General features: G+C 40.9%; 1 protein-coding gene across 1 annotated transcript in view; it reads left to right on the top strand.

Annotated features, from left to right (window-relative positions):
• Nucleotides 1-13,810, top strand: part of cpne4a (copine IVa) — a gene marked incomplete at its 3' end in the record, with an annotated part of 167,664 nt that overhangs the window by 63,444 nt on the left and 90,410 nt on the right. Inside the window, exons 4-6 of the mRNA XM_084052790.1 lie at nt 12,056-12,127; nt 12,918-12,992; nt 13,645-13,728. Coding sequence (XP_083908916.1) covers nt 12,056-12,127; nt 12,918-12,992; nt 13,645-13,728 — 231 coding nt within the window. The remainder of the gene's footprint in view (nt 1-12,055; nt 12,128-12,917; nt 12,993-13,644; nt 13,729-13,810) is intronic.

Below are 13,810 nucleotides of genomic sequence, written 5' to 3'. Positions count from 1 at the left end.
GTTCCTAGTATTGAGGGAGAAGGGTCAGCTCCGGTGCTGTGGGTCGTGGCTTGTGTCGACACCTAATGGGCGTCTGAACACAGAGTGTCGTCACTAATGTCGTCAAGTTGTGACTGATCTGCCTAGATGAAAATTAACATAAAAAAATGAATAGAAACTAAACTAGTAAAACTAAACCTTTTAAGAAAATAAAAACTAGCACACCCACTTTAAAAACTCCTTAAAAACGTAACTTGAATTTAAACAACTAGACCATACCCGTGGGGGGGATATGCGCACATGATTTGGCAACACGCTAATAAACAGCTGACATTTGGGGAAAGCAAAAAAACGGGCTTCGTCGTTCCGTGCACGTGGTAACGGTCAATGGCTGTGTGCAAATGCAGATCAATTGCTCCAGCCACTGAGGAGAACCGGGCAGAAGAGATTTTGGGCTCTCACCACTACAACACACCCGCACTAGAGCTTTGTCGAATTATAGGAGTGATATAGTCAAAACGAAATAAAACTAATAAAAGATGCTGAACTCTTCCATTGCCTGGAGCAGGGTCATCCTCAGGGTCATTAGCTCATGGGGGTTGTGCGTGTGCACATGGTAATGTTTCCATTTGGCCGTCCAGGGAAATCAACAGTTTACACAGCGGCCAATTATGTCTCCTCCCGCCGTCTGGTCTTGTTGAGATTGAATCACGCCTCATCCACAAATAAGTGCTCCTGTGGGAACAACACATTGGCCTGGAGTTCAGGCACTCTCTGATAAAGACCGCATGCCCCATGTCCGACAGACATGATGCACGTAGATGAATGCAGAATGAACAGCAATGTAATCTGAGGGTCATTTGCTTCACAAATAGACTGTGTAGGCTACTGCAATGTTATTTTATTTCTAATCCAATAACTAAAGATAACATCAAGTCTGTTTCATTAACCCTTAAGACCTGAAGCCTATTCTACAAAATGTCTTCTAAATACCAACAGTTTTTTTTAAAAAGCGTATGTTTCAGTATCAGTGGTTCTCAAACTTTTTCATAATTCTCAAGGACCCCCAAAATTATGGCCGCGATCCCCCTCAAATCTGAAAATATTTTGTTCCAGGGACCTCCCAGAAGCAAAGATTTCAGTTAAAATGTTTCGCTTTAAAAGAATATATGTATTCAAAGATTTGCACACATTTTCACCATTTTTCAAAAATAGCAGATCTACAAGCTCGTAGCGCGGCACTCGGTGCCGCGCTACGAGCTTGTAGATCTGCTATTTTTGAATAGCAAAAGTGTAAAGTAATGCTTTTTTTTTTAGCTCAAATCAAAAAATTGCACAGATGCGTTTGAGGTCTTAATGGGTTAAGATGGGCATTATTATACCACATACATCAAGAAATATCAAATAAAAATCATGTCGGGATACCAAATCCAATCAGGAGAGAGAACACACACAGGATACAGGCTAAACACGTCAAATGTTAGGTGATATAAATAGACAAAATTGGAACTGGAATTTAAAATTGGTATCCCAACCTGAAAATGTATTTTCTGTTTACTATAAAGACCTGGATAGATTACAAACACCATACTGTAGCAATGATTACTATAAGAATATAGACCTTACACCAGTGTTGATTTTGTCGACTAAAACTATGACGAAAAATGTACGTTGACTACCTTTTTTCACTGACGAAAATCAAATAAAAACGAAATAAAAACTAAGCTATGATGACTAAAAATAACTAAATATATTGACGATTTCGTCAACAAATAAAAACTAGACTAAAATGTTAGTGAGGGACTATAGTGGAGAAGAGATCCTTCTACATTGCAGTATTGATACTTTTACTTAAAGACGGGGTGCCGTGATTTTCAGTGATTTCCCCCCCCCCCTAAAACATAATCATCAGGTATTATGGTTATACTAGGAGGAAATTTATTTTCAAAAAAAGTGTACAGAAATTGTTACAATTATGTTTTTATGTGGACACGCCTCTAGTTCATTAACACATCGAGTGCCATAAACGGTCCGGACCGTTTTTGAGGATCCAAATGAGAAGTGCCGAAAACGGTCCGGACCGTTATTGACCCAATTCTATTTTTATACGAGGGGCCCACGTGGGGCGCTAAAACGGAACTTTGGGATCACCCAAGGAGTTTCTGAGAAGAAGTGGCTCGATGTGGCTGTCAAGTTCACCCACAGGTTCAGTTCAGGTTCAAATGATTGGACAACTCAGTTTCTGAAAACTCAAACTTTTTATTCCAACTTTAGTTTTGTTGGCTTCTTTTCTTGTTTGAGCTTCAATTCATCAGGTCGTAAACCTTCGAGATAAAAGAAACAGAACAAGAATTACCAACATTGCCATTTCAAAACAGAAAAATAAAACATCTTCCAAACTTTTAAGCCATGTTTACAATTTCAAAGTGTTGTAATAAGTTTGTTACTAAGTAGTAACTACCAAACATTTACTTTTAAATCATTTCTAAGTAATGTTTCTAATTTCAAACATAGCGTTGGAATAAATGTGTTATTAAAGGAGCTACACCATGAATTTAAAAAAAAATAATAATATTTGATATCATATTGTTTATGTCCCTCAAACGTTTTTCAAAAGGTTTGAGCCTAAATCAAGCCTCAGATATACTCATTCCAACTAACTTCTCTCTGGCTTATAAAGCACTTTCACCTGCAATACCACATTGTCCTGTTTGGCACGGGGCGCTATTGAGCCAGTTTGTATGCATGTTATGTCCTGGTTCTGTGTGGAAAAAGTAAAAAAAAAAAAATAAGAAAAAAAAAAAAAAAAAAAGGGATTTTTTTTTTTTGGTTAGAACTGAAAACGGGAGGTATTGTTCCCAGACGTGACGTAGGGTTGGGGAACAAATCTGACGGACTGTTTTCAGACCAATTTACATAAAAACCACAGATAGCCTATGAAAGCCTGCATGCTCGAAGTCGGGTATTTGTTGGAACAGAAGAGAGGTGGGGGAGACCAAAAACACAAAAAAAAAGAAAAAGTTAAAATTCATGGTGTAGACCCTTTAAATAGTAATTGACAAAACATTTACTCAAAACATCATTACTTTTACTTATTTAAATAAAATTAACTGTTTTAAACTTCAATGCAAAATTAAACCTGTTTAAATTAATTAAACATCCAATTCCTTAAACTCAGTAAATTATTTCTTTAACATAAAGTCCATATTAGACTTTTAAATGTTTAGGCATTTTAAGTTTTTAAAAATTAAATTAAGTCTCTGAATTAACTTTTTAAACATGAATTAAAGTTAACTTTTAAACAAACATTTTAAACTCTTTAGAGAGACCATTTAAGTTCTAAAGAGATAATTGAAGCTTGTTAAACAATGAACACAGCTGATCTGAGCTTGTGAATCAGCATTTTCCTACTCCTCCTTATAAACTTTGAAATAAAGTAACCTTTTAACATTAGCTTTTGACATTAAACTTCAGCCTTTAACTTCAAGCTTTTAACATTAGCTTCATTTGTGGTTTTAAACAATTATTTTAACTTTAACTTTATATTTCAAACATTTGCCAATCATCCCTTTTACAGCAAATAAGAGTAAATAAATTCTTCAAACATTTGAAAACAATGCTGTGCTGCTGTACAACCATAAGGCTCTAAAGCCAAACAAACTTTAGCAGTTGCACCAAACACTTAAAAACAGCAAAAGGAGATTAAACATTACAGACCATTGGCATGTCGAACCCAAACACAGTGTGGAACTTGAAGTGGTTTGGAGCTTCTTTGGAGTTGATTTGAGCTCTTCTCCCTCCAATGTTGTTTGCTCAACTGAGCACCTCCAGCTCCTTTTCTGCTGCTTGCCATGAGCCGACACCCAATCTCTAACGAGCCGACACCCAAAGGCCTGTGTAGGGGCAGCCATCTTGGATGTCCCAAAGGCCATTGGCAGCCATTTTGGATGTACCTTTTTCCCAGATATGGTTTCAGAGCTTTCTTTCAGTTTTGGCTCGACAGTGGCTCCATGTTAAAAATCCTTCCGGTCGGCGTTTCCAATGTTATCTCCTTGACTAAAAGCTTAATATCTCCGTTTCTTTTTAACGTGGTGGAAACGAGCCGTTTTCGATCGGCGATCATGCTGCAATGGAGGATCGCGTTTCGCACGCACACTTTGTCTACATGCACTTCCGCGTCGGGGTTTCTACAGCACGAAACGTATAACGCAAGTGGATGGAAGAAATGCAGGCACTCAACGTATAATATTTTAATAAACCTCTGGCACCCAATGTGTTAAGTATACCTGGTTCTCACCTTAGCACCTCCTCCACCACCTTAGCACCACCCACCTGTCCTAGTCCCTCCTCCTCCTCATGCCCACACGGGTTGTGTTATGATAATGAGGGGGAGGGTATATTTTTACTACAGTATGTCACTAAAGGGCTGTTTTTCTATTGGCACGTTTGACCCTCAAGGTTTCAGCCTCCAGGTAGAAACTCAAAATAGTCAGAGAAGACATAAAACACCATAAAAAACACCATCAGGGGGCTTAATGAAGTTCTATCAACCTCATAGACACATGAAAAACAGAAAAAGTGCAAAACCATGGCACCACCTCTTTAAGTAAAACATTTGAATACTTTTTCCACCATTGCACTATAGGCACTGAAAACTAAACAAAACAAAGACAAACAAAATGTGAAATACTTCCAAGCTCAAATCCCTCAACAGACATTAATCAGGTAAATATGGCGAGCCAGCTTTGAAAGCCTCTTATCAAGTTGCAGGCAAAGGCTTTCACAGAAAAAGCTGTTAAAGCGTCTCTCTCTCTCTCTCTCTCTCTCTCTCTCTCTCTCTCTCTCTCTCTCTCTCTCTCTCTCTCTCTCACACATTTTAAGGCGTTCTCCTTCGCAATATGCAATATTTTGAAACTACCTGCTGCATTGTTTATGATGCCTTTCTCCCTCTCTGTCTCTCTGTTTGCATCATCTGGTATACGCTTTGCTTATGTCCTGGTCCTCTGTGTTAACCACGTGGAGCCTGGAGTGATGCGATGTAACAAGAATGTCCCCATGTCTCACAAAGAGAACAGCTCCATCCTGACCCATAACTACCACCTGATCCCTTCAACTATGTCTGTATTGTCTAGTTGTTTGAAATATACCGGCCTACTCAGGAACGATGCAAGCCGGGAACAATGCAAGTTGGGAACAGTGTTGATTTTGACAGCAAATTTTTATTTAGTCTTTTGAATAAAATTCCATTTAGTTTTAGTCATATTTTAGTTTCTGTCTTGTTTTAGTCCACTAAATATCATAAGATAAATGTTGATTTAGTCGACGAAAATGTATTTTGGCGGTGCCTTGATGACGTCGTAATGGCTGATTTTACACTGGGTTGCATGCTGAAAATAGCAGATCTACAAGCTCACAACGCGTCGCAGCGCGACACGTTGTGAGCTTGTAGATCTGCTATTTTCAGAGCGCAACAGCCGAGTGCAACCAAACATAGTTCTATTGGACTGGATCTCTTCTCCACTAGTCCCTCACTAACATGTTAGTCTAGTTTTTTTCTTGTTGACGAAATTGTCAATATATTTAGTATTAGTCATCGTAGCTTAGTTTTTAGTCGACGAAATCAACACTGTTTGGGAATGCATGCCCGGTTATGCAATACCCGTTGTAACCGTTGTCAGAGTACCCATACAGTACCTGTCTGTCTGTCTGTCTGTCTGTCTGTCTGTCTGCCTGCCTGTCTGTCTGTCTGTCTGTCTGTCTGTCTGTCTGTCTGTCTGTCTGTCTGTCTGTCTGTCTGTCTGTCTGTCTGTCTGTCTGTCTATAAATATATTTATAAATGGATAGCAGCCCAGACAATACTGCAGTAGTTGAAATTACAGGAAGATAAGTATATTTATAGCAATTGTTTGATTATGTCTTTGAGGGATGAATATAATGAATCATTTAAACCAATCCTTTAAACCCTATGATTTAATCAGTTGACTGGGGGTCCCCCAAAGACATTTGGTAGAGAGTCATCAGCCGGGTTAAGCTGAAACGGAAACCTACAGTAAACCCTAGCCGTTTCAATAAAGGTAGATGCATGAGCAAACTGTTTAACCCTTTAAGACCAGGAACGCATCTGTGTCATTTTAAAGATTTTTTTGGCTATTCAAAATTAGCAGATCTAGGATTTTCACAACTTTTCACAATAAAAAATAAATAAATCGCAGATTTACAAGCTCATAGCGCGGCACTCGGACCCCCAAAATGATATGTATTTCACCGCGGACCCCCATCTCAAAATGTTTTGTTCTAGGATCCCCCAGCATCAAAGATTTGAGTTCAAAATGTTCGCTTAAAAAATGTATAAATTCAAAGATTTGCCAAAATGTTCACGATTTTTCAAAAATAGCGGACGCGCTATGAGCTTGTATATCTGCTATTTTTAAATCTAAAATGACACATAAGCGTTCCCTTTCCGGTCTTAAAGGGTTAAGGAAGCTTCAGAGGAACTTTGGTTTCCGGGGACATGTTTTGTGTGACTGTAAGGCCCTCATTTTTCAGTCTGACTCTTCATCTGGGGACAAGCCGTCTGTGACTGTCAGGCCCTTATCTTTAGTCTGACTCTGTTCATCTGGGGACACATGGCTTTCTTTGCCTCCATTGATGTCCACACACTAGTGAATTCACAGTCAGTTTGTTTCTGTCTTGTTTGCCCCACACTGAGGTATAGCTGTAACAAACCAAAAACAAACATCTCTGACAATTAATGTTTTCGTTAGAGAGAGGACGGAGAAAGTAAGCCAAAAGTTTCTGGCACACTTACCCCATTAAGACCTGAAGCCGATTCTACAAATATCTTCTAAATCCCAACACTATTCTGAAAAACGTATGTTTCTATATCAGTGGTGCTCAAACCTTTTCATCTCCAAGACCCCCAAAATTATATGTATTTGGCCACCGACCCCCATCTCAAAATATGTTGTTACAGGGACCCCCAGAAGCAAAGATTTGAGTTACAAATGTTCGCTTTAAAACAATATATATTCAAAGATTTGCACACATTTTTCACAGTTTTTCAAAAATAGCAGATCTACAAGCTCATAGTGCGGCACTCGGTGCCGCGCTATGAGCTTGTATATCTGCTATTTTTTAATAGCCAAAGTGTAAATTAATGCTATTTAGCTCAAATCAAAAAATGACACAGATGCGTTCCTGGTGTTAATGGGTTAACAGGAAGGAAAACATTGATTTATGCTCTCCATTTGGCGGATGGTATTTTTTAATGGCTCTACTGTTGCTGTGTGTAAGCATGCTGTGCTTTTATATGTTGTCACTGTGGGGCAGAAACCTTGTGGACTGTAAAAAAAGGGATAATTGACGTCTCGCAGTCAATTATCCCTCGCCTATTCGCAGTGGTGGAAAAAAATGCTCAAATTCTTTTCTTAAGTTAAAGTATCAATGCTGCAATGTAGAAGTACTTTGTTACCAGAAAAGGTCCGGAATTCAAAATGTACTTGAGTAAAAGTACAAAAGTATTGGTATCGTGTACTTAAAGTATCAAAAGTAGAAAGTAATCATTGTGCTGCATTAGCGGCCCGAACCTATAGAGTTCGACACCTACGTGCCACTGGCCGTCGCTCAGCGACCCGTCGCAAAAACACACACACATACACACCACGGTACATCCTCACGCGGTCAGATAATGGCGATAATTGAGGTGATCTCGCCATACGGCCATACATACGGCCATTATCTGGTCTACACCACGTTGAGGGCTGTGTCACCAGTCCAGTCCGGCTGTGAGTGCACTCAGTGTGCACCTCCAGCAAGAAGAGCAAATTGCTAAATATGTTGCCATGTCCGCTTATTGTAAGCGGCGTTGGTCTTTTTGTTGCGGTTGTTTGGGGTTGTTTTTTTCATAGACCTGGTTGCTTGTTTCTCTCGCGAAACCTGGCAACCCTGTAGACCCAGACAAACAGACAAACAAACAGCCACACTTGCCACTTGTATATAGATAGATAGATGTCTAGAAATCTTTTGAAAATAGTAGATCTACAAGCTCACAATGCGTCGCATCGTGACGCATTGTGAGCTTGTAGATCGGCTATTTTCAAATGGCCAAAATGTATATAGGGCTGTAGTGGTTAATGTATGTTTTGTAATAATAATGCAAATCAACAAAGTAACTAGTAACTAAAGTATTACAATTATTGTAGTGGAGTAAATGTACAATATTTTCCTCCGAGATGTAGTGGAGTATAAGTAAAAGTACTGAAAATTGGAAATACTCCAGTAAAGTAAAAGTACCTCAAAATTGTACTTAAGTGCAGTACTTGAGTAAATGTACTTAGTTACTTTACACCACTACCTATTCGTCCACTGTCCATACTCAAAAGGTCTATTGTAGCCTACATGATGTGATGTATTTCCAGACGTCCAGTCAGGATGTAACAGGGAGTAGGTGGTAGGGATGTCTTCTTATTATGATAATCATCTGGGTTTAGCGCAAACTGGAGTGAAGAGACCAGGTCTAAACAATTAGTGGTTCTGTGAACCTCCATGTGTTAAGGTGGAGGAGGGAGTAACATAGCTTTTTTGCTGACATCCTCTTATGAACGTGTATCTCCTATATTATGCGTCACCCGAACAACGCTCAAAGCCCCATTGTGCACGACAGGTCTTATCTCTTGTTAAGGCTCATGGATTATTGGATTTACATTTTTGCTTTATAGCTATTACAACACCCGGCAAGCTTTTGTATTGTAAAACGTACACCCTCATGTAGTCAGGGGCGCCGATATTTGTCAGCTCTATTGGGTGTGCTACCGGGCACTCACGCACGCACGCACGGGGCACTCACGCGAACATTTTCGGTTTCTGGGCGGATATTTTACTTTTTTGGGCGGGTTTTGTAACTTTAATTCAGTTTAATTACCTGCTAGGTGAAGACAAAGCCTGGAGCCGGCAAAACATAAACAAATGGGAGCGCGCTGCGAGTATGAGCGCGCGGCTGCGCGCCCCCCCTAGCCCACTGGGTGCTCGTCATTTCTCCTGGGTGCTTTAGCCCCGAGGCACCCGCACTATCGGTGCCCTTGCATCTAGTGGCCCACTGCTCTCAACCCTTTCTTTACACACACGCACACGATAAACTCCCATGAGAATGAACTCACAATAGCCAAACAGGACACCGAACCTTAGGTTGCAAGCTAGCAACAAGGAACATAACACAGAAGGCAATATCACAGGGAAAACTAGATACAGGTGCACCAGATAATCACTAAATCACAGGGTTGGGTGAGACACAACAGCTACAAAGGACAACAGGAAACACTAGAACATACTTCAAAATAAGGTATATAATAATATAACACCACAGTTCATGACACGCACGACACGCACGCACGCACGCACGCACACACGCACACACGCACGGACACACGGACGCACACACGGAAAAAGGATGTCATAAAAGTGGAGATACGTAGATATCAAATCCCATACACTGGCGTCCTGTTTTTCCTGTTTTATTTTTCTCCTCTGTAAATGTATGTGTGTTTTTTGATTGACATCCATTAAGAAAGGGATAATTGATGGCGAGCCAGTCATTGTTGAGAAATAATAAGGGTGATTAAGCCCCGACACAAAGCGGAAGGGCCATAATAATCCTGATAATCTCAACAATGACCGGCTCGCCGCCAATTATCCATCTTATTACACGGCTGCTTAATAAATAAATTAATACAGACAGTTACAGACTGTTACAGACACAAAATAGGCTATAACAAGGATGGTTTTATTCATTTAGAATGTGTTTACATTACGTCTGCAGATGGTACGTTCAAGAACAGTGTGCCTTCTGGGCTACATCCTGTTGTAGGCCAACTGCTGCGAGCATATAGCATATGCCTACTTAAATTTGCCTATTTAGTGTTAGTATTCATGTTAACCTGAACATTTCCATTGAAGGTACAGTGAGACAAGGTGAATGGGATTTCTTTGGGAATATTGAAGTTGACGTTTCTGTCATTCGTGTGGTTCTTGCAGCGGCTTTGCAGTTAACACAACTAGGAAACACAATCACTAAAAGCAGGCAACCGCTGGTAATATTAGGAGTATACACTACTGCTTAGCGCGTCATTTAGTTACTAGACGGCATGCTACTATGAGACACCTCTCCCTGTCTGTAGTGGTTGGAGCCCAGTAACTCCGCAGACTCCCTTCACATCGGTGGCCAGTCACAGACATGATCTCCCTGCATGCTCTCCAGACCAGCGTGAGAGAGAAGTTGCACAGCTGTGCTCCTCAAGCTGTGATGTGTGTACCTCCTTGAAAGCCCGACTGCCTGGCTGATTTGGGGTAACATTTGCCCATACTTAATTGTGCCCCATGGGCTCACGAGAGTACCGGGTTAATAAAACATCATTTAATGCACAAACTTGGACACATCATCAGTGTTGTTTCCTGGAGTCACTGGGCGTTTCGGGTCTCGCAACAGACACCGTCCTCCTGGCAACCCGACCGAGGCTGATCAGACCCCGGCCTGGGGCGGCATGCTACTGCCCCCACTGTTTCTTGGGGGTTAGAGACAGCACTAATTAGGGGTTAGGGTTAGCCTGGCACTAGCCAGACCGACAACGTGGATCCACTCACCCTTGGAACGCATGTGAGTGAATCCTCCACGCTATCAGTCCGGCCAATGCCAGGCCAGGTTAATAAGTGAGATGTTGCAGCAGGTGTTGCAACATTGCAACCACACTTGCTTGACTGTTCAATAGCTAGAAAGCTACAGCGTCAGGAGGGCAAAGGGATACATACTTTTTTAAACTGGCAACGGGGCAGTTAGGATTATCAGGCTCCGCAAAGATCCACGTCCTGTAATTTTCTTTGCATGGATCTCTGGCATCTTTATGGTTCTTGGTCTCAGCGTTGTGAGCGAGAGAAATGTACTCATAGCCATTCTCATCATGTTTCAGAATAAAGCAGTCTCTTGTCGAGTGTCTATTTCCCTCTCTGCCTCGACTTAATTGCCAGATGCAGTTGTACATCAAACCACACTTTACGGACCAGTCCGCTCGCTGTGTTCGAAGACAGCACCTCTGAGCTGTAAATCTGTGGCTGACATAGGGGGATGGTGTTTGCTGACGTCTTTCGCAGTTTTGCGAATGTTTTTAGCGACAGATTTAAACACCCCGTTGCTGGATTTGAAGGCAACACTATTCATTATGTCAAGCTTTGAGAAGTGGCGACATATTCCAGACCTAATTGCCATGTAACTGGCAACCGAGTAGGTTTTGCCGTTGTTATTTTGTACAGATTCATAAAACGAACAGCAGCAGCTGATTCAGGTCTTCAGCTCCGTACAGTACGTGTCAAAGTCTATTGACATTTTCTTTTCGACTAACCAGTCTCTAAACACCACCATAGCCCATTCCGTGCTTCGTTTTGTGTTTATTTGTCTTTCTTAAATTTTGACGATTTCTCTGTTGTTGCAGCTCTTTGTGTCTTTTAATGTCTCTGGTGTTGTCTGGCTTTGTCCGTGCTGTTTTCTTCTCTTCTCTTTTTCTCTTGACAGTTCAGCCACAAATCAAAAGTTCAATTTTCTCCAAATATGTTAAAATCTACCTTAAATAAATCGTCCATTGTTTGTTCTATGGAGAAGCGTAATGCTTGTTTGCCACAGTGAAATATGTGATGTAAACAAAGTTTAACCCATCAAGACCTGGAACGCATCTGTGTCACTTTTTGATTTGAACTAAAAAGCATTATTTTACGCTTTGGCTATTCAAAAATAGCAGATATACAAGCTCATAGCGCGGCACCGAGTGCCGCGCTATGAGCTTGTAGATCTGCTATTTTTTTTAAATCGTAAAAATGTGTGAAAAACTTTGAATATCTATATTCTTTTAAAGCGAACATTAACTCAAATCTGGGGTCCCTGGAACAAAAAAACTTTTTTTTGTGTTTTGTCCTTTTAGCCCAAGTGCTACTGTATTTCCGTGCTGTTTTCTTTGACTACTAAAGTGCTCAATCAATCAATATAGTGTAATGTAATGTAATGTAATTGTATGTTCTTGTCATGTCTGTTTTTCAGATAATCTCCCAGAGGAAGTTATCCAAAGCACTGCTCAGACCAGGAGGCACTGTGGGAAAAACTATCATCACGGTACCTGTCTGTCTGTCTGTCTGTCTGTCTGTCTGTCTGTCTGTCTGTCTGTCTGTCTGTCTGTCTGTCTGTCTGTCTGTCTGTCTTTTTTTGGTTAAAACAAAAAAGTGTTTTTGTTAAAAAGTTAATTCTCCATATTCTAATACTATATACTGTATTACACATGTCATCCAATCAGGAGAAATTACCTCTCATAGACAAGATCATTTGTTTCAGCTTCAATATGATAGTGTACACAGTTCCATTAAAACATGTTTTTACTGTTTCCTGTATGAGTTCTCTCTCCTGATGTGACTCAATTGGTTTCATGATCTGAAAAAGTGTTTTCAGATCACTATTATAGCTGGAGAGACCACTGTTATTGAACATTCTATAGCAACGATTACTATCAGAATAAAGAGCTATTTAACACCCATTTTAACAACAACACATCCCTTGAAACACCTTTAAAAGCATAAATATACTGTAATGATACGTGCTGGGGTAGCTGCCTTGACTGTTCTAACTTATTCATATATTGTATGGCAACAGGAGCAATTTCTTTTTCTATACATGCTTGTTCTTTTGCCAAGGGGACACTGGTCTGTTACCATTGCCCTGAGGGCAGTATGTGAACTAAGGCCAGAAATCATCTAATAGTGTGTGTGTGTGTGCGTGTGTGTGTGCGTGTGTGTGTGTGTGTGTGTGTGTGTGTGTGTGTGTGTGTGTGTGTGTGTGTGTGTGTGTGTGTGTGTGTGTGTGTGTGTGTGTGTGTGTGTGTGTGTGTGTGTGTGCGCGTGTGTGCGTGCAGATCTCAGCAGAGGAACTGACAGGTAATGATGACTACATCGAGCTGTCCTTCAGTGCCAGAAAACTGGATGACAAGGTAAACAGAAAGAGAGAGAGAGAGAGAGTGAGAGAGAGAGAGAGAGAGAGAGAGAGAGAGAGAGAGAGAGAGAGAGAGAGAGAGAGAGAGAGAGAGAGAGAGAGAGAGAGAGAGAGAGAGAGAGAGAGAGAGTTGCATACATGTGCGCAAGACACTGACTCAACAGAGAGTCCAATGTGTTTCAGCCAAGTTTGTAATTAGGTTTTGGTGCTCAGCAGCAGAAATGGTTCAATAAAAAGCTACTAGTTTCTCTCTCTAATATATGGCTCAGGGGTGTTATCTCTTTCATTAGATATGATTCTCTGTAAAGGACAACTCTGCAAAGTTGTTCCATAAATGGAACCCTTTCATCAACTACTTTATATTTTATGGCAACAGGAGCAATTATTTTTCTATACATGCTTGTTCTTTGCCAAGGGGACACTGGTCTGTTACCATTGCCCTGAGGGCAAGTATTTGAAAGTGATGAATTAAGGCCAGACATCATCTAATGTGTGTGTGTGTGTGTGTGTGTGTGTGTGTGTGTGTGTGTGTGTGTGTGTGTGTGTGTGTGTGTGTGTGTGTGTGTGTGTGTGTGTGTGTGTGTGTGTGTGTGTGTGTGTGTGTGCGTGTGCGTGTGTGTGGTTGCGTGCGCGCGCGCGTGTGTGTTCAGGACTTCTTCACCAAGTCAGATCCATTCCTAGAGATCCACAGAATCAACGACGACGCAACACTGACGCTGGTATACAGAACAGAGGTACACACACACACACACACACACACACACACACACACACACACACACACACACACACACACACACACACACACACACACAC

Source organism: Gymnoscopelus microlampas (assembly GCF_963454915.1).
Source record: "Gymnoscopelus microlampas genome assembly, chromosome: 3".
Classification (NCBI taxonomy): domain Eukaryota; kingdom Metazoa; phylum Chordata; class Actinopteri; order Myctophiformes; family Myctophidae; genus Gymnoscopelus; species Gymnoscopelus microlampas.
Note: the sequence above shows the minus strand (reverse complement) of the source record. Positions and strands in the feature narration are given on the sequence as shown.